This window comes from Peromyscus californicus, unplaced genomic scaffold, assembly GCF_007827085.1.
Source record: "Peromyscus californicus insignis strain IS unplaced genomic scaffold, ASM782708v3 Scaffold_9__1_contigs__length_137607984, whole genome shotgun sequence".
In the NCBI taxonomy this organism is placed as follows: domain Eukaryota; kingdom Metazoa; phylum Chordata; class Mammalia; order Rodentia; family Cricetidae; genus Peromyscus; species Peromyscus californicus.
Genome location: NW_026294617.1, coordinates 110,159,212 through 110,183,110, shown reverse-complemented (window position 1 = coordinate 110,183,110; position 23,899 = coordinate 110,159,212). Strand labels below are relative to the sequence as shown.

The following is a 23,899-nucleotide window of genomic DNA, read 5'->3' as shown; positions in this document are numbered from 1 at the left end:
CCCTGCCTTTTCTTTCAGATCGAGTTAGAAGCAAGTCTGTTTAGGAGCAAGTCAGCTGGCTTCTGCACCTCCCGGTGTTCCTCTAAATGAAATCAGAACCATCCTTTGTAAGAGACAGTGGAGTGTAACGGCCTAGTGTTTAGAGTCTAGAAATATACTGACCAGGTGCAGTACTGGCTGCTTACTACTCTGTGTGTTGTTTAACGTCAGACAAGTTACTGTTTTCCTCTGTACAAAATGAGGCTGTAGCAGGAACTACTGCAAGGGCTTGGGTGAGCATTTAATAGCGATATGTATATTACTTAGAAGTGGTGAAGAGGTCAAGTGTATGCCTAGAATCCTAACACTTTGGAGGCTGACGTAGGAGGATTGCCTCAAGTTCAAAACCATCCTAGGCACAGAGTAAGACTGTCTCTGTAATCAAACAACAGAAAAAGTAAGAAGGCATAGAGTAAGTCCATAAATGTGAATTGTTGCTAGTAGTTACATGGCATCCATAGCATCTCCAGGATGGCTCGGGGGATGAAAACATCTGCCAACCAAATCAGACAACCCGAGCTTGATCCCTTGGACCCTCTGACCTCCACACACATGCCATGGCATTCACACCCACCCACATACACACATGCACAAAAAGTAAATAAACTAAAGTGTAGGGTGTTGTTTAAAAATAATAATAAGTAGTATTTGCAGGTGTTGTCTAGATTTGATAGCCATCTTTATGATCCTTCTTATCCCACATAGAAAGGAAGAAATTTTAATTCTCACCACTTCTATCGGAGAACAACCCTGTGTGACATTTCACTCTCTGGTTTATAGTTACTAAAAATCAGAAGCTAAATATATCAGTGTTGGACCTTCTGTCCTACGTTTTAAAAAAAGCTTCTTAGGACACAAAATCAGTCATTACTTTTGGAAACCTTAGAAATTTTTAATTAGAATTTACTTAGTCTTTAATATAAGTAACAGTATGAAATAATCTTTTTTTCTTTCATTATTTTGCTCTTGGCACAATTCACAAACTGAGAGAAAACCAAAGGAAATATTGAAAGACAGACAGACAGGAGATATATATATTTACATATGTATAATTTGAGGCCTATTGAACAGTTCAAACCTGATAAAATGTATGGTTTTTATAGTGTATGAAGAAATATGTAAGTCTAAGAGGTGTGTAAGAATATTAATTTGGCCTGGTCAGATTTATATCCTAGTTTACTGATTTAAAAATCTCAGTTTCATGTCACCCTTTTTATAGCCTTGTGGATTGACTGTCATTTTGCTCTGTGTCCTTGGAACTATTTAGAACATTGATTTCTTTGTGTATGAGAACTAGCTAATTCACCAAAGGCAGAAGTGTGACTTTATAGTCCATTGTTCCTAAATTATGTAAAAACACAAATTATTTTTAATTGATACTAATGAAGTTTATATCATATACACAGGCCTATTCTTAATTAGTCAATAGAACACTGTAAGGGACTGTGTGAAATTTAACAGTTATGACAGCTTTGATTTCTGGGGTTTTTTTATGTTTGACATCTAAATAAGCAACTTGTCTACAACATACATATACAAAACAACCAATAAAGAGCCCTATCTGTAACAACATCTTTTGTCAAGCTTTATTCTTCCACACAGCTTTCCCTGTGCCCTAATACCCCAGCTCAGTGCCAGGCAGTTAGGGGCTCTCCATTCCAGAGCCCATTAAAGAGGGTGAAATGAGTCTGTCTTGTGTCTGTTTACCAACCTCACTGTTCCTTCCCACAAAAGGAGCAGTAAAGGCCCGTATGTCACCGCACTCCCTCGGCCTCGTCAATGGCATGGCACATCCCTACAATATCCTGCGTGGCATGCCACTCCTTTCTGGGGAATTGTGAGGGATAAAGTATCTTTTCAGTGGTGGTTGCCTCCTGATCCAGTGACCTTGCCACACCTGAATCATAACAAAACCACACAGGACAGCACCAGAAAGTGTGTGTGTGTCAGGAGAAAATCTGGAAGTGGTTGTCTAACAGACTTGGGAGTAGACTCTTTAAAACTCGTGACATCCTGATGCTCTGCTGTTATCTTCCCATAAACACACTTCAAACTGACGCGGTTCTTCATTTGGAATAACCTTTAATACTCTTCAGATACAGTACATATTTTTATTTATAATTCAGGTTATTTGACCTTCTTTAAAGTGGTAACTAATTCCTTTTTGTTTCCTATTCTAGCGAAAAATTCAAGGAAACTTTATCATACAAGGTAACGTTATTAAAAAGATCTAGACGTCCTCTGAATATACTTTGTTTGTGCATTTGGGGTTTTGTTGTTTTATTTGAGACAGGCTCTCACCCTGTGTCGTGGAACTCATTATTTGCCCAAGCTGGCCTCAGACTCATGGCCACCCTCTTGCCTCAGTCTCCTAAGTGCTGGGATTATATACATGAATCATTGTGACTCCTTCCGATACAACTTTTGATCCTTCTTATTTTTCCATCCCAAATTTGGTCTTATATATTAGCTACAGATGCATTGAATCACATAAAAATATCTAGTATGGCCTTTTCAAAATTTCAAATCCAGATTAATTCTTTGAATAATGAATTAGATTTGGGAAGGAGCTGAGATTTTGTTTTTCCTTTTCTTACATACAAGTTACCAAGTTAGCTGGCCCGGTAAATGCTGACAGAGGCAGAGATTCCTGTCAGGAACAAAAGACAGCTGTTGTAACAGCAGCAGTAGCCAGAGTCCCATCATCTTCATGTGACTCTCGGAGGCCCTCTTACCAGGAGATGGACCTGCTCATGCCTGGGGAGGGAAACTAGTTTCAAGGCTACTCACTCCGACGACATGCTTGGAAAGATAATCCAGAATAGAGGGAAATTTTTCTATAAAAAGTCAGGTATTTTTGGCTCTGTTGGCCACATCCAAATTTCCCATGTATTCGCCATTGCCCCTGCCATTTTTATTATTTTTATTGTTCATAGGTTATAAACCTTTGAAGATATAAAGGAGTGTTTGATGGTGAGCTACCCACAAGTAGATCCCAGGCTGTGTGTCCCAGTGTGTCAGCGCCTGGCCTTGAAAGAAGGCAGTCAGTTCTTGCTTACAGAAACTCAGGAAACACTTAGAGGCCTGTCTCCCATAAGTCGTGATGGTTTTGAGTCACTAATCTGAGCAGAGCAGTTTTGATCTTTCTGAATGTCACCGTTAACAACTGTTCAATAACATGACATATAAATCTAAGAAGTAATTTGAGCTAAATGCAAAGGTAGTTAGTTTGAATTTAAATTCAGTGAATTCCACTTTTTACTGAATTTACTGTTCCAGACCCGCTGGAACATAGTGTCATTTTGTGGACCAGCCCTACATTTTAGTACTTTTACTTCCTCCATCTAACAATGAAGTACAGTCTCTTTAAACATTCATTTCTACCACCTTGACAGCTTTATCTCTTCAAGCATGTCCTTATGCTTCCTCAATGCCCACTTCCAGCCCTGTATCCCACCCTACCTACAGCCCTCCCCTCCCCTCCCCATGTACAGCCCACCTCTCCCCACTCCCCACACACACACACACACACACACACAGTCACATATACTTGAGAGAGGGTTCTCAGGTCATGCTCTCATCCAGAACCAGACTACTTCTGCCTTTGCTGGCCAGATTAGAAGGGTTCATACCACTTTATGAATTTCCTGTCCTTTGCCATTAAATTTTAAAGGGCAAACATTAGGACCCTCTATCTTTCACTCAGAAGGTTCTACCTGAATCATCCAAAATTGATTGTGAAAAACACAAGTGGGGGGGGGGGGGGGAGCTGGGCTGCTGAGGGGAAGGGCGCCCTTAGTCTACTGGCTGGGAAAGAATTTACAGTTGTGACGAGGAGAAATGGTCACCCTGACCCCGGAGAGCAGAAGCTCCCCTGGCAGCACCCCACTTCATAGTGTCTGTCTACTGTTACTCCAGCCCTCTCAGGAGCTACTAGTCCACCAGCCCCCTGAAAGTTTCAGGTGTAAATGCCGTAGAGATGTCTTCCCTTCCTGGATACCATGGCAGAATGTTACCCCATCACTTCCTAGAGCTTCGTTTCTTAGTGTTCAGATATTTTGAGAATTGGGTGGTTTTTTTTCTCCGTGGTTAAATTGGCCAGCAGGTACTGAGAATGTCTGCATGTGCCTTGCTCTTCCAGAACCTTTTACTAAAGAGAACATCGAAAACAATTCTGGAAAGGGATGGTAAAACTTAGGGGCACAGAGCGTTGGGCCCCTCCTGAGTTCTAATTCCCTCAACATTACCTTTACTTATATACAGTGGATCTGTTTAGAAACTCCAGGAGGACAAAGGGAATCGTGTTCTTGCTTCTTCAGCTCCTCTAATTCTAAATTTTTCTGTCCCTTTTTGATGCCAGCCAATTTGTGGAGGCTTTATATGATTTATTTATTCAAACCACTTTATGAATTTCCTGTCCTTTGCCATTAAATTTTATAGTGATTATTAAAATATGTTTTAATACATAAGGGTTGAGACAAAAATACCCTTGTTATTAAAAAAAAAAATTGCCACAAACATTTCACTTACCTGATGGAAACAGAGGCTTCCCACTCAGAGGCCGAGGCAAGAGGGTCGCAGGTTTGAGGCCAGCCTACCAGGATGACTGTCTGAATACAAAGGCCCTTTAAATTTAATGTGCCAAGTACTAAGAATCAGATGGTGAGTCTGAGTTCCCCTGTTCACTGAACCTACAGCTGGGGCCGTTTTCCCACTCAGGATCTACAGCTGCTCTGGGTTCGAGGGAGCACTAACAAACTTAGTCATTGCCTAGTCACTTCAGCTACCTGCAGATTAACGGGGACTTCCCAGTTTACTGCCTCTGTCCCTTTCAAGGCTTCCTCCTCTTCTTCATTAAGGCAGTATCTCCTAAAATTGTTATACAGCGGTCCCAGTCTCCCTCCCGTTCCCTCGGGTCTCCTCCATACATGGTCTTAAAGTAGAAAGGGATGTCCCTGAGGAGGAACCAGCACTCTGCCAGGAGTCCCGGAGAACGACTGGCTTTCTCCTCAGGGAGTATGAGAAGCCACGTCACTTATCTTCTTAAAGTCCCATGCAAGAGATTCAAATAACCTTTAGAAAGAAAAATTAAGAAAATGGATCTTGGGGTTGGGGATTTAGCTCAGTGGTAGAGCGCTTGCCTAGCAAGCACAAGGCCCTTGGTTCGGTCCTCAGCTCCGGGAAAAATAAATAAATAAACAAACAAATAAATAAATAAATTGATCTTTTCGCTTAACACAGTATACTTACAAAATGTAACTGTCTTGTCCTGGTTATAGGATAAGAACCACTAGGTAAAATGGCCTTGAGGTTTTTCTTTGCATCTGTTCTTAAGAACTACATCTGAAGAACAGGCAACCTGAAGGGAAGAAGTGGCTGAGTGTAAGATTCTCGGGATTGCTCTTTTCAGCTGTTCAATTTTGTACAGTAGTTTTTATTAAAATTAAGCACTCCTGACTGAAATCGTGTCTTTGTTTCCTCTGTTTTACAACATGAAGCACTGATTGGAATAAACCTACATTCTTTTCATGCTCCTTTTAGGAACACATGATTCTGTGCAGATTTGCAGATCAGACAGCTGTCCAGCTTCCACCCCAGAGAAGACTCATAGGTATGTGTTCTCAACAAACAGCTGTTGGGGAGGGTATGCCCAGCATGCCTGGGGATGGATGGGTAGGGTCTATTTGGGGAAAACACTGGTCCATTTCTCATTAGGAAAACTTGTTCTTCCTGGGGGCTATCATGCACATCAACAGGGCTTTATAACTATAATAGCTTGTCACATCCTGGTTAGCATCTTTGTCTTTAAATCCACTTCAGTGTCGGACACTGAGTAGATTTCATATTAAATCTTTCTTACTGTTATGAACCTCAGGATCTGCCCAAAGTCACAAAGAAAATAATAAAAATGTAAATGTCAACTCCATGTGCCAAAGTTGATTCACTAAAAATGTATAAAGAATGGTAATATGTCTTTCTTAGACAAAAGTATACTTACATATATAGTCAGCATTTGCAGTATTGAACATTACCCAGGTTAAAAGACCACAGAACCATTCCAAGTAATAGTGTTTAGAAGAATAATAGCAACTGTTATCACACACTTAAACACTGAAAATAAATGAGATAGACACAATCATTTACATTTTACTGATGACCAGAGTAAGCCACAATTTGCCTAAGATCTTAATGCCACACTATGACCTCAGATTATTCGGTTCTAGACACAGAGCCCTTGTTCACTTCTACAATACAGCTTCTCAGCTTTGTTCATATCACTAGAAGTTTTGAGTATAAAACAGGGAATAAGATAAGTGGGTGGGGATTAAATCGCACCTTTTCTTTTTCTTAGAAATCCCCCATTGGACACTGTCATACTCTCTAAAATTCCAACATGATGCATTTTCCATGTGTACTTGAGTAGATTGTCATTTCGTTGAGCCCAGCTGAAGTAGTTTATACTAAAGATGTTATATGATAAATAATTACCTTTAAATTGTAAAGTCGGCATAGTAAGGTGCTCACACTAGGAAAGGCACTGAGACCTGCAGCTGAGAGACTTCCTTTCCTGTTCTCACTGTGCCCAGAACTGCCATCTCTTACCTAAGCCTCTCATTCTCTTTCCCCATTTCCTGTTCTTCCTTCTGATTTCCCATTTCAGATTTTTTAAGTCAGCATAATGCACACTTGTTATAATTACACCAGATGTGTGTCTTCTTCTGTATAGTCTTTGTCTTTACAATCAGTGGAAATTGATTTGGTCTACCATTCTAGCGATCAGGGGGTTAAATCTGATGGGAGTCTTCTTGCAGTCACACCATTGCAGAAGGGATCAAATGCCAAGAGAGAAGGGCAGATCACAGTGAGTGGGAGAGCACAAGAATGAGCGCCAGCAGGCAATGGAGGGAATGCTTTCATGAGATAGGGCTAGACTAGTCCCTTCATAAGAAACCCACACTCAACAATAGTGAGCCCACCCTACAGTAATAGCCTGCATCCACCTCGTACTAATGGCCTAATTGTGGCTCCAACGGGCTCACATCCTAGCACACTTGGACTGGGGATTAAGTTTCCAACGTGTGCTTTTTGGGGAACACATTCAAAGCATAGAGATCAATGGAGTCAAGATTGGTATAGTGGATAGATTCAGTGGTCATGGTCAGTATGAGTTTTAAGTGTCAAGTGAGAGCAGTGACTGGAAGGGAAATTGCCAGGGTTGGAACAGAAGAATATCTGGCAAGATTGCTGAAGAGCAGGGGCAGGGTAGGGCTTCAGACAAAGCCAGCTTCTCACAGATCTTGCCACTTCCATGTTTAATGAACATTTTTAGAAAATTTACCAACCCCCAAAAGGTAGGTTGCCAACAACTGAATTTCAGTTGTATTGACACTTAACATGGGAAAATATGAGATTCTTCTACAAGATGAAAAAGGAAAAATGAACTGTACTGGGATTGAAGCCAAGAGTCAATGAGCTGCCTTGTAAACCCAGGGTGGGTCCCGAAGGAATGCAGAGCATCCCGTTCTGACAGGAATGTTTCATTTCCACTGAAAAGTCGATGGGGAAGCATTCACACATGTCTTAAAGGAAGAAGGAGACCAGCCCTAGAGCTGTTGGTGAGGAGGTGATTATTTTCTAAATGGAACTCTAGATACCTCTTTTGTATCAGTTTCTAACACGCTTAATCTTCACAGTGTGAGTCCTTTTAAGGAAGTGTATAATACCAGCCTTGTGAATCGGAGTCTCTTGTTTATTCTTCGTGCTAATTTCATCTTTCCCTGTTTTTGTTTTGTCTGTGAGAGTCCCCTATCTTACACAGGAGGTTTGCTGTTTCAGTGATGTGTCCTCACGGCTGACGTCACTTCACTGCAGCAGACTCCAGCTAAGCTACTGTATTGTAAAAGCATGTTTAAGCATTTCTATAATTATCAAAGGAAAATGGAAGAAGTGAGATTCTGCAGCCAGTAACCTCTTTCAAGACAATGAAAACCTTAGATATTGACTGTAGAACAGTTCAGATTATAAAAGCGAGTATTGGCTTTACTATAGTAAACCTCAAGTCACTTTTTTTCCCTCATCTACTTTTGACATTTTAAATTTGTACTTCCAAAAGAAAAAAAAAGCAAATAAGCTGCTTGCTTGCCAGTCAGGTTTCCTCTTTTGTTTCTCAAACATTGCAAAGGAAATAGAAAACCAGTATCTTAATGAGGTGAGGCCTGAAAATAAGGGTAATTATACTCAGCATTACATTTCTGCCCAAAATAACTAGCACATGGTTAAGCATTTTCTCACATACTTTGCATTTCTTATTTCTTCATAGTCCTGTAAAACTCCAGGTAGAAAAGTGACATGTGTTTCAGATGGCCCTTTGTCAGTATATCACTTTAGATATTCCCAGAGACAGGTTTTTAGAATATCACTAATAATGTGACTCTATAGGAATGCAGAACAATTATAATCCTATAAAATCCTCTAAAATGGATTTTGGCCAAAGTATAAAGTAGAATGTGTAGTTGCCATCTGTGATATACTTATCAATACATATTTAAAAGTTAGCCTTCTGTAAATTACTAGCCAATATAAAACTGAAGTGTGCCTTCACACTAGTCAAAAGCTAAGCTTAAAGTAGACTGTACTTAGGGGAACATGGCCTTTTCCATAGTACTGATGGATGTTGTCACTGAATTCCTGTGTATGCATGGAAATGCTGTCGCTGGTGAAGGTGTCTCAAGATGCATTTACTCTGTTTCAGGGAAGCAGTGCATGTGCCTGGTGGATATGGACCGTGCGACCTCAGCAGAAGAACATGGCTACTCTGTTCAAGTGATATCTATGGAGCCAGAGAGCTGCTCTCCCAAAAACAACATGATTGTGGGCGTCCCCATTTAGAATGAAGCACTCACTCTTACGTTTTGCCACTGGTTTCCTGATGAAAGCCCAGGGCATGCAAGGAGTTCTTGGTGTGCTACTGGAAGCGGCGTTGAGCATCTCGAGCCTGTCCGAAGTTACAGGGACTCTTGGAAGAGGGACACTTACTGTGTATGCAGAAGGATGACTGGCCTCCTAGAGGGAATCCCCTGAAGCCTCAGCTGCCAAAAGAATTAGTCTCACTAGCCAGGTTTCCAAAGGCAGAACAAGTTCCTCACACATCTGCCTGATTGTATCAGTGGGATAGTCAATACAAGTTATGACCTCGAGGCCTTCATTTTATAATCTTCAGATATTTACACATCATGATCAAAACTAAACTCAAAGGCGGTTGTGCCTTTTATAGTTTTAAAAAACAATGTACCTTTTCTATAGTTTATTTTTTTTAAGCCTAGAATGGTAAATGTAGTGTGACTTTTTTTAAATCTGAGGTTGGCTGAAATTGTGTATCATGGAGTATACTCCTTTCAAGTATATGTCCCATAAATTATCAAATGAGATTATTGCTGGTTTAAACATTTCATGTGAAAATTTGTAAGTCAACTGCACTAAAACACACTTATAAAAGTAAAGTTTAGATATAAATTTTCACTAAATAGTAAATATATTCATTATTTAATTCAAGCATATAATTAACAAATACTGAGATCTATGGTTTTCAAGACCCTGGCCTGGGTTTTTCTGAAAATACAAGAATGAATTACATGCGGTCCATTGCTTTGCCTATCAAAGGAGATCTGCTAGATCTAGAAGAGCCAAGTTCTGTGTGTCATACCACAACATGTGGCTTTATATGTGGGTATGGTGTGCAGACTCTGAAAACTCATTTGAATGGTGCTGTCTGCCTCCATGCTCTTTGCAGCAGCCAGCTTTTTAATGACAGACACAGACAGCCCTCGCCTGTGCTGCTCCTAACTTTATGACCAGAGTATTTGAGTTAGTTGTTTATTTATCTTGATATTTTCATATCTGAAGCAGAAGACCTTAAGGACTTTATTTGGCTGTTACTGTGCTTTTAAATACAGGAATAATTTATAAGACAATAAGGACAGAAAGGAAACTTTGCAGTTTTATGAGATATATTTAAGATGAGAAATAATTATCAGGCCTAAGTGCTTTATACATTGGCACCTGTAACTATAGCTTACTCCACTTCTTTTTTAAATTGAGATATAATTTGCATACTATATAATACATAGATTTTTATTGTTATTTTATTTAATTGAAAAAACTTTCATATAATATATTCTGATCATGGTTCCCCTCCCTGACTACTCCCAGATCCTTCCCACCACATCCACCCAACTCCACCCCTTTCCCTCTCTTTCTTTAGAAAACAGACAAACAAAAAGTTAGAATAAACAAAAAGAAACAGAGAGAAGCAAAAACACAAAAATATTGGAAACTATAATATACAAGCAGAAGGCCAATAAGGCAAAAAAAAAGCTTAGTTAAAAATAGAGGACATAAATTTAAAGGAGAGCAGAGGGGGGTATATAGAAGGGTTTGGAGGAAGGAAAGGAGAATTGTAATCAACTTATAATCCCCCAAAAATTGTAAAAACAAAAATGCCCAAACAAAGCAACATGAGACAAAAAGTCTACAAAAATCTGATTGAGTTTGATTTGTGTTGTCCTTCTACTGCTGGGTGTGGGGCCTGTCTGAGTTAGGATTTCTATTGCTATGAAGAGACACCGCGACCACAGCAACTCTTATAAAGGAAACATTTAATTAGGGCTGGCTTACAGTTTCAGAGATTTAGTCCATTACCAGCATGGCAGGAAGCATGGGGGCAGACATAGTGCTAGAGAGGAGCTGAGAGTTCTACATCTTGATCCACAGACAAAAGTTGAGTACTCCACAAGGCCTGGACTGAGCTAGCTCTGAGACCTCAAAGCCCGCCCCCACAGTAACGTACTTCCTCCAACAAGGCCACGCCTCCTAATAGTGCCACTCCCTACGGGCCAAGCATTCAAATGTGTGTCTGGGCGGGTCATTCCTATTCAAGCCACCAAAGGGCCTACCCTTAAGTGTGGTTAATATTTCTCAGTGTTTTTCCACTGGAGAAAACAAATGGGTGTCAACTGCAGATAGCTTCTTCATTAGGGGTGGGAGCCTGTGTCCACTCCCCAATTTTGAGAGCCTCATCTGGCTTGAAACTGTGCATGCTGCTACTCTTTGAGGGCATCTGTGCATCAGTCCTGTTGTGTCTGGAAGACATTGTTCTGTTGAAGTTACCCATCCTCTCTGGCTCTTAGAACCTTTCCACTCCCTCTTCCCATAGCTCCCTGTGCCCTGAGAGAAGGAGTTTGATGATGACTTCCGATTAAAAACTGTGTGTTCCAGAATCTCAGTCTCTGCACATTGTCCAGTTGTGGGGCTCTGTGTTAGTTCCCATCCATTGCAATCAGAAGCTTCATCAGTTCCCATCCATTGCAATCAGAAGCTTCTTTGATGATGGCTGAGCAAAGACTGCTCTGTGGGTATAGTAGAGTGTCATTAGGATCATTTTATCACAATGCTCAGTTAGCAGCACAATAGTATTTGGTTTTCCCCTAGGCCTGTGGTCTATCCAGTCCAAGGTTCATAGCCACCCAACCAGTGTCAGGTAATGGAATTTTCCTGAGTCCCTGCCCTGAGAAGATTCTTCCCAGAGTCCTGGGGAAGACAACCGGTGGGGGAAGGAGGGTAATCTGAGGGAAAACAATCTGGGTACACCAAAGTTCTTTTGTCCATTACTTTATTTCTCTAAGACAAAATTCTGTCTATACAGTTCTGACTCTCAGTTCCTCTCTGCACCTACTTTTTCTGTCCCCTCGTAGCCCTAGTAATAACTAACTAAGGCCTTACGCTTTCGATCTCAACTTCGTCTCCTGTTCCTTCATCCTCCATCTTTCCTTCCTCTTCTCTTCTCCTGATCTGATTCACCGACAATCTACAAGAAACTTTTCCTTGTTCCTCACTCCTCATCCTGAGCCATTCTGCCTTAACATCTACAGAAACTCTCCTTGTTCTTTCTTTCCTGGCCACACGACTCTCTGCCGGCATCTGGAATTCCTTACTGCACCTGGTTATTCAAAAAGCCCTGCTGTCCTCAGTCAATCTCTCTGCAATGCTTCTAGGCCTGAAGGCAAGGGATGGTCTGAGTTTCATTTGCACAAGAAGCAAAGCTATTCATCCACAGCCCTGCCTGTCTCCTAGGCTCTGCTAGTGGATCAGTGTGAGAAGCTTATACTGTTTGCCAATATGGTCTAGTAGTATATGGGCTCACAAGAATTTCATAGCAGAAGACAGCTGACATATTAAAAAATGAGTAACACTAAATATTCCTTGATAAATGGCTTCCTCTAGAAAAATGCCTTGAAATTTCTAAGTATAGCTTTAATGTATAGCTGAATCTCTATAATATATTCTTGCAGCCCACAAGTGTCATTTTGTGTAGTAGGCCTTAAATCCAATCAGAGAGTAGTTGGTTCTTCCCATAACGTTTGTGCTGCTATTACACCAGCATATCTGCAGGCAGGTCACCACTGTAGACTGCAGATCTGTAGATTTGTATCTGGACTGGTGCTTAGCTTTCTCCTCTGATGGTGAACAGAGTACCTTCCAGTATCATGAACACTAACTAGTCAGCAGGATGGTGAAGGCTCAAGGTAGGCACCAGCTCGATGTAGCACGAATCTTAAATGGTCTTATTAATAAAAACAAACCCAGGGCCAGGTACTGGGGTGAATGCTGAAAGATCAGAGGAACAGAACAAGCCACAGGTAACCTCACCTCACCAGCTTCTCAGCCGATCCTGTTTCCTCAAACTGGAAGCCTTGAGTCCTCATCTGAATGGATCTCAGCTGAACTGCTGCTAAAAGCCTAAAAGCTTAACCAGCCTCTAGTTCCTGGTTTTCACGCTTTATATACCTTTCTGCTTTCTGAGTCACCATACCTAGCTGTTTCCAGTGTGGCTTTGAACTCACAGAGATCGGGATGGATCTCTGCTTCCAGAAAGCTAGGATTAAAAGTGTGTGTGCCACCATTTTCTGGCCTCTATGTCTATCTAGTGGCTGTTCTGTTCTCTGACCCCAGATAAGTTTATTAAGGTGCACAATATATTGGGGAACACAATATCACCACAGCTCGACCTCTCCATGTGTCATGTCAAGTCATTGTCTGTAGACATAGGTGTATTTGGTAGAGTATATCATTTCAGCACCATTTGCTTTGTTCTGTTTTTAGATAGAATCACATGTAGCTTTGGCTGGCCTCAAGTTTGCTGTATGGTTGGAGATGACCTTGAGCTTCTAATCCTCATATCTCCACTTCCCAAGTGTTGGGACTACAGGTGTGTGCAGCCATATTCAATTAAGATGGAGCTGAGTACGGAACCCAAGGGTTTGTGCATACTAAGTAAACGTTCCGCCAACTCGGCATACTCCAGCCCTTCAACACCACTTTTGAAAACCCTTTCCTCATTGAGTTGACACTGTGCCTTTTCTGGAAAGCAGTGCTTGTGGATGTTTGGAGTCTAATTCTGAATCCACTAATCTGATAGTTATTTTGTTTAATTGTCAAAACTTTATAGAAAAATCTGAAAATCAGGTGGGTTTTTTTTTTTCACAATTTTTCATTGCTTTGGCTGCTTTAGAACTATTGTATTTCTACAAAAACCTCAGAATTAACTTTTCAATTTCTTTTTAAACCTTCTAAAAAGAACCATTGGGAGATTCAGTACTGATCTTACAAGATCATTTGTGGACACTGAACATCTTAATATTGGCTCTATAAACGTGAACATAAGGCAAGGGTTTCCATATTTTTAGGTCTCCTTTAATTACTTGGTAAAATTTTCTCATTTCTACTGTAGAGGAATTTATATTTATTTGTGGATTTGATGCTGTTAGCCTTGAGCTGTTCTCACTACCCAAAGTAATCTTCTTTTACCCTTCCACTAGTGTAAACCCATGCTTATTTTCTGAAGGAAGTCTTTTCCACCTTTTCTGGAGCTGAGGAACCTGCTACAGAATTCCTACCATCCAAGGAATCTCTTCAGTCCTCAGGTGACTCCAGGCACCCATTCCCTTCCTAGATCGAAAGCTCGTATAGTAATTATAGAGGGAAAAACAAAAAAAAATAAAGGAAGGAAGGGGCCCCACGGAGCTCCCACACTTGTTCACAGCGTGACATTCACCCGGGATGGTTGTGGGTGGTCATAGATATTGGTGCTGTGATCGCTCTTTTAAAAGAATTTTTGTCATAATGAAAAGAATGGCCAAGACTCTTTCTCATCCAGGACAAATAAAAGGCGCTGGGAGCAAGAGGAAGATGGTTGCAATGACAATAATCTCAGCAAGTGACCTGATCTCACCCCAAAGCTGCTCCCCCTCCGTCTGTGTCTACCAACAGAGCTAGCTTGTCTTTCATTGACTTCAGGGGCCAACACAGAGAAGCAAGTTGGCTGCAGCTGTAATAGCTAGGCTACTTCATCTTATCTGGAAGACACGTTTCAGTCATACAGGAAATCAAAATATTTTCAGAACCCACAGGCAAAATAATAAAGTGATAAATATTTAGTCTCATGGTTCAAGAAAATTGCAACGAACAGAACTTTCCAATAGAGCTACGTTCCTGAGAAGTAGTTAGGACAAAGAAGGTGTGATACAGGGGCTGGAGAAACAGCTTATCTTTTAAAAGCATGTACTGTTCTTGAAGAACTTAGTTTGGGTCCCTGTATCAACACTGGGCAGCTCAAAAATGCTCCTAACTCCAGCTCCGGGGAATACAGTGCCCTCCTCTGGCCTCTGAGAGCACCTGCACTCGTGCATATAACACAAAAATCACTAAGAATAGAACAAGCTGTGCCATATTCTTCACATTTCCAGGGTTTCTCTGCAATATGAAATGAGGGCAATTTCAAAAGTCCCATGGTCTTTAAAATTCAAATACTTTTAAAAGTTCAGTCTCTTTCAAAGTTCAAGCCTCTAAAATATCCAGCCTTTCTAAAACTCCCTTTAAAGGTTCAGAATCAACTGTGGGTGCCTATAAAATCAAAATAAGCAGAATACTTCCTTACTCCACAAGGGACGAACGAAGGCAAAGTTCAACATAGTGAAAAGTTAAGTTCTTAATGCCTGGAACCCACTCATGATCCTTGCCTGGACAGCTAGTTCCTTTCCTCAGGCTCTGCCACCATGGCACACATCGTTCATCTCCCAGGATCGGTCTGGCTCCACTCCACAGCTGGCTGCTGCTCTTTGGTGGTGGTCCCATGTGCTGGCATCTCCAAAAAGCTGGGGTCTCCACCGCAACAGGGCTGACTCTTCTCACAAGCCCCCCCTGGGCTGTCTGCAGGGACTCTGACCTGGCTAGGTGGTGCCAAGTCTCGACTTCTCTCCATGACTCCTCAATCCCAGGGCTTTTACCACAGCTGTGGCTGTGCCTTCACCAATAGCCTCTTACGATGTTACACCCCAGCTTCTCTCAATGATTCCCTCATGTCTTCAAAACCTGTGAATCTTAAAAATTAGAAAATTAGCCAAGTATTAAAACCTGTTTTTAATATTTATAAAAGGAATGTGTGCGTGTATGCACACGTATGTGGAATGTATGTACATGTTAGTATGGGTGTTTACATGTGTGCATGCAAACACGCATGTTTGTATAGGACATAGGTCTATGATGAGTGTCTTCCTCAATTGCTCTCCACCTTGTTTTTGGAGACAAAGTCTCCCACAAAACTTACAGCCCATTGATTCTACTAGCTGACTGTCAATGAGTTTAAGTGTATAATTGTGATAACTCTGTGACTAGAACCTTAGCTTTACACTGTCTCATTTAGAATCCAGGATTATAGCTACAGTACTTAAATTAGTATCCAGCACATAGTAGGAACTCCATAAATATAAAGTGAGCAATATATTCTAATCCCTTCCCTGGTGGGGAAACATGAAAATATATTTAAGCATTACTTCATGTGTATTTCATGTTTCAGTTTACATTTGGGGGGTTGTTGTCTAATGTCCTTAAAATATATCAATACAGTCCCATTCTAAAGAAGATAAGGGGTGACAGTTACTTTGTTATATCATCTCAATCATTTTTATGACACTGGACAGACACTGGACACTGGACAGACATGTTCCCTGCTTGTAGAGGAAAGACAAAATAAGTTAAAGCCGAAGTGAAGAGAGAAACGTCTCCACAAATGTTCCTTTGGTGTTCGCCATTGTGAACATGTCCTGGTAAAGAGCATGGTTCAAGCCAGTTGCTTATGAGTAGCCAGTGATAAGAGATTCCAAATTACCATCAAGGAAATAAAACATGGGATGTAGAATACACAGAGATGTGTCACAATCTCTCTTCAATGAGAGAAGTCCACTTCTCACATGAGGGATAACCAGGCATCTGGCTGCATCTCAGTAGAGGTTGGGGGCCTCTGCAGAGCCTCGAGGTCCCCAAGACAAGTTTCCTGCTGTGTCTTGAACAGTTAGTTCTGTTATCTGACAATAACAGGTAACTATATTTTAGGAATACCGTACATATTATGCTCAGAACACCTTTATTTTTTTTCTTGATAATGAGAAAAATAAGATAGAACTTCTTGGATATACAAGAAAAAACAACTTAGGGGTAAAAATCTACACAATATGGTTGGCATACATAACTAAGAATTTACTATATATAATAGTGGTGAATTTTGTACATAATCCGGTTTACTGCAGTAAAATTTTTGTAAATGATCATGTATTTATTTCCTTGACTCAAACCTATTATTCATATTACATCTTTCATAAATCACTGAGCAATTTATGTTATGTGTAATGGAACTAAAAACTTGTTCCATTAGATCTGAGACTGGTATCCACTTCATCCAAAGGTCAGTACAGGTGAAATGCAAGGAGTGATAATGACATTCTTTCTGGAGGTTCTTAACTATTTGGAGGCATGTTTGTTGCTGAATTAGGAGCAGCCCATTGCTTTGAGAAAGCATCTATGTGTGGGATGGGTGGGGGCATGAAATGGAGGGAGAGAAGGTTTAGTTTAGTGACACAGCTCCACGTCCCCTTTTGTCTAGCCCTAAGAGAGCGTCATTGGATTATTTCTAGAATTGTGTGACTGGAAATAGCCTGTGTAGCTGTTAAGTACTACATTTCCAACGTATCGTAAACACATGACTGTGGAAGAGCATAATAGCTATGAACCGACTTTCCTTGCTTTAAATTAGAAAGTAGTTCAATGTGTTACTTTTTAACTTGTGTTCCCCATTATTATTGTTAGTATGATGGTAATCAAGTTCCCATTAGAGTGGACAATTTTAATATTAATGTTTACATCTTGTTTCCTAAGTCCAAGTATTTCTAAGGTTCTCTTTCATTCCAAAAACAGTGTCTACCATCTCCTTAGCCACGAATCTTGGATGCATTACTGAACTCATAAGTGAGCTGAACAGAATAATTATTGTCAATTACTCCTGTAATTACTAACACCATTAGTCTTGGTAACTAACAGACAGCAACCTTGCCTTGTTCTTTCTCAAAATAGTCTTTGCTAGTCTTGGCCATTTGCTCTTCTATCCAAAATTAGGACCTGCTTGTCATGCTCCAGAAAAAGGCTTTTTTTTTTTTTTTTTTTTTTTTTTGAGTAGGAGTGACTGGAGAAAGAAATGGCATTTTAGCAGCATTCAGTGTGATTCCTGAACATTCTACATATGAGCAATTTTACAATGAATAGATTGGGAATTTTAGCAATTTTTTAAAATATAAACATTGAAACAATCATCTGGTTTTCTCCTTTTTAGTAGTTCCATGGGGCTAATTTGACAGCAGACTTTCTCCATGTTAAATTGTCCTTGAATTGTTCAAGATAAGTTTGGCCCATTTCTAGTATTTTATTCCTGATTTTATCTTTATTCACAGGCTTGACCGGGCTTTCTGGTATTATCCTAGTCTGTTAATGATGTCTACATCAATGAGGTTGTTCTAGCACCATTTAAGAAAAACATTTGTTTAAGATGGGGATTATCTGTCCCTTTTAAAATTTGTTATTTTATTTCACATGTATGTCTGTGCACCATGTGTGTTCCTGGGTGCCCATCAGATCCCGTGGAACTAGAGTTACAGGCAGTTGTAAGCTGCTATGCGGGTGCTGGGAACTGAACTCATGGTTTCTAGAAAAGCAGCCAGTGCTCTTAACCTCTAAACCATCCCTTGAGACTTGGACTGTCTTTCTTTAATGCCCGATTCACTGACCTGTAAAGCCATCCCAGATATTTAGGCTAGGAGTATAGGAATTAGACTTAAACTGTATTGTTTCCTTGGTAGTTGTTAGTATATTTGGATTTTCCATTTCTTCTGGAATCTCTTTTTAAAGTTGCATTTTTCTTGGGACATTTTCTGGGTTGATTTCTTCATTTCTTTATTTAGATTAGTTATAAATTTTAAAGCTAGGCAGCTAGCTGACTTTGAAAAAAATCTTGTATTTTTATTACACTCTAGGAATTTGTGTTCTAATCTAATAGTCACTGTCTGAATCATATTTTCTAAATTTATTGCCTAATACATTAAATAACCTAAACTTCCTAGAGCCAAGATAAATTAGATCGCTCTTCTTCAGTCTACCTGGGCCTTTCATCCTAATAGATCAGGTTAAACTGACAGTGGGTTTTTTTTAGTTTTTTGGGTTTTTTTTTTTTTTTCTTGTTTTTCAAGACAGAGTTTCTCTGTAGCTTTGGAGCCTATCCTGGACTAGCTATGTAGACCAGGCTGGCCTCGAATTCACAGAGATCCACCTGCCTCTGCCTCCCGAGTGCTGGGATTACAGGCATGCGCCACCACCGCCTGTAGCTAGAGTTTTCCTGCCTGGCCCACAGTCAGGACAAATCTCTCTCACCTGCCAGTCCCACAGCCTTTCAAACCCAACCAAGTAAACACAGAGGCTTATTTTGCTTACAAACTGTATGGCCGTGGCAGGCTTCTTACTAACTGTTCTTACAGCTTAAATTAATCCATTTCTATTAATCTATACCTTGCCACGTGGCTCGTGGCTTACCGGTATCTTCACATGCTGTTTCTCATCGTGGCAGCTGGCAGTGTCTCCCTGACTCAGCCTTCCACTTCCCAGCTTTATTCTCCTCCTTGCCCCGCCTACACTTCCTGCCTAGCCAACGGCCAATCAGTGTTTTATTTATTGACTAATTAGCAACACATTTGCCATACAGAACATCCCACAGCAACCGCCCGCCCAGTGTTTATTCTTTATGAAGGCTTTGCTGGCAGCCATCAGCAAGGTACTGCAAGCTTTTTTCTTTCAGTGACTTTTAAATGTATAAATATTTACCATATAGAATTTCTACACACATTGCTGTAGACCTTGGAGGATTTTGCTGCATATATCAAAAAGAGCACTTTTCAACAACCAATTTTAGAAATATACTGATAATATACAAAAGATGTCAGGTGTGATTTGAATGAGAGTGCCTCCCCATAGGCTCATACCTTTGAATACCTGGTCCTTGGTTGGTGGAACTGTTTGAGAAGGATTAGGTGGTGTGGTGTAGTACGAATCTTAAAAGGTCTTATTAATAAAAACAAACTCAGAGCCAGGTATGGGGTGAACACTGAAAGATCAAAGAGACAGAACCAGCCACAGCTACCTCACCTTGCCATTTCCTCAGCTGATCCTGTTTCCTCAGACTGGAAACCTCTGTGTCCTCATCCGAATGGATCTTAGCTGAACTGTTGCTAAAAGCCTAAAAGCTTAACCAGGCTCTAGTTCCTGGTTTTCACACCTTTATACCTTTCTGCTTTTTGCCATTACTTCCTGGGATTAACGGCATGTGTCACGATGCCTGGCTGTTTCCAGGTTGGCTTTGAATTCACAGAGATCCACACAGATCTCTGCCTCTAGAATGCTAGGATTAAAGGTGTGTGCTACCACTGCCTAACCTTTATATTTAATATTGTGGCTGTTCTGTTCTCTGACCCAAGATAAGTTTATTGGGGTGCACAATATTTTGGGGAACACAAAATCACCACAGTGTGGCCTTGTAGAGATGTGTCACTGGTTTCAAAAGATTCCTGATGCTCTCTTTCTCTCTGCATCATGGCTGTGTCTCATGAGGTGAGTTCTCAGCTATTCCTTCACTCAGTCATCATGGACTCTAACTGTCTGAAATCATAAACCAGAGTAAATGCTTGCTTTTATAAGTTGCCTTTGTCATGGTAGTTTATCACAGCAACAGAAAAGTAACTAATACATCAGGCATGGTAGAACAAACCTTTAATTCCAGCACTTTGGAGGAAGAGTCCGGTGGAATTCTGTGAGTTTGAGGCAAGCCTACACTGTGAATTCCAGGCCAACCAGAGCTACCTAGTGAGACTTTCTCTCAAAAAAGAAATGGTACAGTAGAGTGTTCGAGAATTTGGGTGTACAGAAATTTACACTCAATCCCCTGTGTTTCCTACCTCCCGGTCCTAACTGTAATGTGCTGTAAATGTGTGTTCCCGGTGAGAATCTCCATGGATCTCTCTAGTGATGAGCCAGAGCAATCAAAAGCCTATTGGTTTTCACTGAGTATGTATTGAAGGTTTATTATCAATTGTGATGGAAGGGGAAGAACATCTCAGGGGGGTTCTGTCCCAAATATTCACTTGCCTCTGCCTAAGTGCTGGCATTGAAGGTATGTGCCGTTATGCCTGGCTAGTGAGCCAACTTTAAGAGAGTATGTAGCAGGATTTTTCTTTCGGGCCACCAACCAGCTCCCACATGAAGATATGGAGACTTCCTGTTAGTTATGAATGCTTGGCCTTATCCTTGCTTTTATTTCTTGCTAGCTCTTATAACTTAACCTGTTTTTCTTCATCTGTTTTGCCTCAGGGCTTTTTACCTTTCTTCCCTTCTGTATATCTTACTTTCACTGCTTCTCATGTCTGGCTGGTGGCTGCCTGGCTTCTGACCCTGGGCGTGTCCCTCTCTTTCTCCCTCATTCTTTCCTCCTTCTCTCTCCTCTAGCCTAGATTTCTTCTCCTACTTATTCTCTCTTCCCGCCAGCCCTGCCTGTCCCTCTACTGTCTAGCTACTGGCCATTCAGCTTTTTATTAGACCGATCAGGTACCTTACGCAGGCCATGTGAAACAGCAACGCATCTTTTCATAATTAAACAAATGCAGCAAAAGCAAACGCAACACATCTTTACATCGTTAACAAATGCAGCATAAACAAATGTAGCACATCTTTACATAGTTGAAATAATATATTAGGAGGTGCAGAGGTCACACCTCCACAAGAGTATATGACAGAAAGATATCTGATGAATACTGGCAGTAGGAAAGAATTTGAGGGGATTCTCGTATTTGCCTTTGAGGCTAAGTGCTTTACCTTATCCCTTTATCTGAATAGGCAGATTCTACCATCCTCAATCTGAGGCTTCAGGTATGGTCACTCTTCCCCAGCACAAGGCCCCAATTGTGTCCTGGCTCTACCCACTCCACCTGCTTCTGTCCACAGTACTCCCAAAGACCTCCATCACACCTCATTTTACTAGAACCAAAGTTGCTCAGAGGAGCACATCTTTTTCAAGGGGTGCAACTACAAAGTCCTGAGCACTGGTTCCATGAACACAATCATGCACCCACAAAGCCTGGCAGGCAGTCTCTTACCCACAGATCACTTAAGGTATCTGCTCAATAATTGGAGTGAATAGGGCTGTCTTCCGATAGAACCTATGGTAAATACTGACTTTCTAGCCCAGGTCCACTTGCTGCTCTGCCGTCTGGACATTTCCAGTGTGAGGACCACTCTCCATCCCACCCATCCCACTCAGCCCTTCTGATCTGGCCAACAACTCCAACTTGCCTTGTTCACTAAGCATTTAAGGGTCTTCAGTTACTCATCATTATTTCACACAGCCCCTTCACCTGCAGAATAACATTGTACCTTGTAAGGTTTATACCACGAAGTGACAGTCTTCTCTCACTGGAACGTAAGAGGTTGGTCTTCCCAGTGCCCACTTCTGCCAGGTGAGCTCCTGAGATGAGCCTCACAGCAAAAGCCACCAAAGCCAAATGATCACAAGGACAAAAAGGCCCCTTCAGTGGAGCCAGTCTTGACAATGGCCTGCAAGCCCCTGAACTGCTTGCCTGGCATGCATCCCTAGTCCTACCCAGAGGTCTATCGTCTACATAACTTCTCCCCTTTATATGCTCACCAAAGACTTGTAGTTCGTAGACTATTGTCTCCTGCCTGCCCACTCAAAGCCGTGCTTTATGACAGTAAGAAATCATAGGCATTTGCTTCCCACTCTTTTATCCTAAAAAACCCACCAAATAAATGGGTGTGGATTTTCCTCCAAAGGAGTGCTTTATTGACAAGTTGCCTGCTAGTCTTTGTAGGAAGATACACCAGTGACCTGCACTCCTGCAGCCTGCCTCCTCACAGGCCTATTGTTTTTAACCCTGGAAAAGAAGATACAAAGTAGTGGCCTTCCTCAGCTCCTCAGTTCCTTGCTGTTCCCTGCCTTATGTGGTACGGTATTCTAAGGGAGTTCAAAGAAACCAGGGGTACTTGATAATAAAAGGAAACATCATACTATCAAACCAGAGACGAAGATGGACAGACCCTACCTCACCCCCGGAGTGCAGAGATGTGCACAGAACAGACAAGGATCTTTGTTCTGCTGGGGAGCCACTAAAGGTACAGTGCCGTTCCTCCCTCCATGCCTCCCAAAACACAGGGCCCTGGTGTAAGAGGCTGCAGAATGTGGCAATTAGAGGCGGGAGGAGGCAACTTTGAAAAAAAAAATCTTTGTAGCTCCTGAGAAAAGATGACAGCAGAGTTTTGGCTGAACCAAAACCACATCCCCTACCTGACCTGCAGGGGTGGTTCTGCTTTTCATTTATTCTTCGCGTAATAGAGAGGCAGGCAGGAACAATGGACTGGAGCTCTGCCCAGGGTCAGTAAAGCAATGCTGTGCAGGCCACGTCCCATTCAGGTGCTAGAGATAGAGGCTTTTCTCCTCTCAGCCCTTCTGACCCACAGCACAATAGCCCTGTGGGCCAGAGTGGAAGAGCTTTCCACTTTATAACTAGTCTGGAAAGAACAGAATGATAGATGCCCAGATTACAGGCCCAAGGCCAAAGCCAGCCACCATGCTTTTTTACTAATGAGATTCTGTTAGAAAATAACCGCACTCACCTGTTCACATGTGATTCTGTTCTGCTTTGGTGTTGGATATTGATCTCAGGACCTTGCATATGCTAGGCCAGTGTTATAGCACTGGTCTACATCACCATATCTCCTTAAAAAAAAAAAACAAAAAAAGATGGAGACATGGTATCAGCGTTTCCCAGGCAGGCCTTGAACTCTCCATCTTGTCTCCCAGACACTAAGTTTAGACACATGTGCTACCACACTCAGTTATTTTTTTCCTTCTGTATTTTCAATGGATGCTTTGGTACTGCATACTGCATTGTTGGTTGGTTTCCATGGAGATCAGTCATAGTCATTAAACCTGATAGTGCATACATACTGTGTTGCAATTTTCAGAAAAAAAAAATTACTGGCCCTGAGTTAAATGGTGAATTGAAAGTCACTAATCAAGAAAGAGAATGTTACTCTAGAACAGTATTCTTACACTGTGACTCAGATCAATATATAGGATCCACCATTCCAATAAATGCTTTGTATCCATAGTGTATGCATATATGTTGCTACCAAGAGGGCACCTTGCTATCAAAACATTCTCAAGGGGGTTTTGTGACTCTAAATTTATTAAGAACTAATTTGCCGTAAGATGAATATTAGTTTTTTTTTTTTTTTTTTTTTTTGTTTTTTTTTTGGTTTTTTCGAAACAGGGTTTCTCTGTGTAGCTTTGCGCCTTTCCTGGAACTCGCTTTGGAGACCAGGCTGGCCTCGAACTCACAGAGATCCGCCTGGCTCTGCCTCC

At 41.2% G+C, this 23,899-nt stretch overlaps 1 protein-coding gene and 1 long non-coding RNA gene across 11 annotated transcripts in view; one reads left to right on the top strand and one right to left on the bottom strand.

Annotated features, from left to right (window-relative positions):
- Nucleotides 1-10,456, top strand: part of Gstcd (glutathione S-transferase C-terminal domain containing) — a 114,307-nt gene extending 103,851 nt beyond the window's left edge. For all 6 annotated transcript variants that reach the window (XM_052730852.1, XM_052730849.1, XM_052730851.1 and 3 more), the window contains 3 exons: nucleotides 2,220-2,250; nucleotides 5,581-5,650; nucleotides 8,792-10,456. In XM_052730852.1, the coding sequence (XP_052586812.1) occupies nucleotides 2,220-2,250; nucleotides 5,581-5,650; nucleotides 8,792-8,928 (238 nt within the window). In that variant the 3' untranslated portion in view covers nucleotides 8,929-10,456. The remainder of the gene's footprint in view (nucleotides 1-2,219; nucleotides 2,251-5,580; nucleotides 5,651-8,791) is intronic.
- Nucleotides 1-23,899, bottom strand: part of LOC128105610 (uncharacterized) — a 111,652-nt gene that overhangs the window by 62,984 nt on the left and 24,769 nt on the right. For 3 of the 5 annotated variants that reach the window (XR_008216396.1, XR_008216395.1, XR_008216399.1), the window contains 2 exons: nucleotides 23,149-23,251; nucleotides 10,678-15,473 (listed from right to left, as the gene is read on the bottom strand). The exons of the other annotated variants lie outside the window; for them this stretch is intronic. This is a non-coding gene — a long non-coding RNA (uncharacterized LOC128105610). Of the gene's footprint in view, nucleotides 1-10,677; nucleotides 15,474-23,148; nucleotides 23,252-23,899 lie in introns of those variants that run through there. 5 annotated transcript variants of the gene reach the window in all.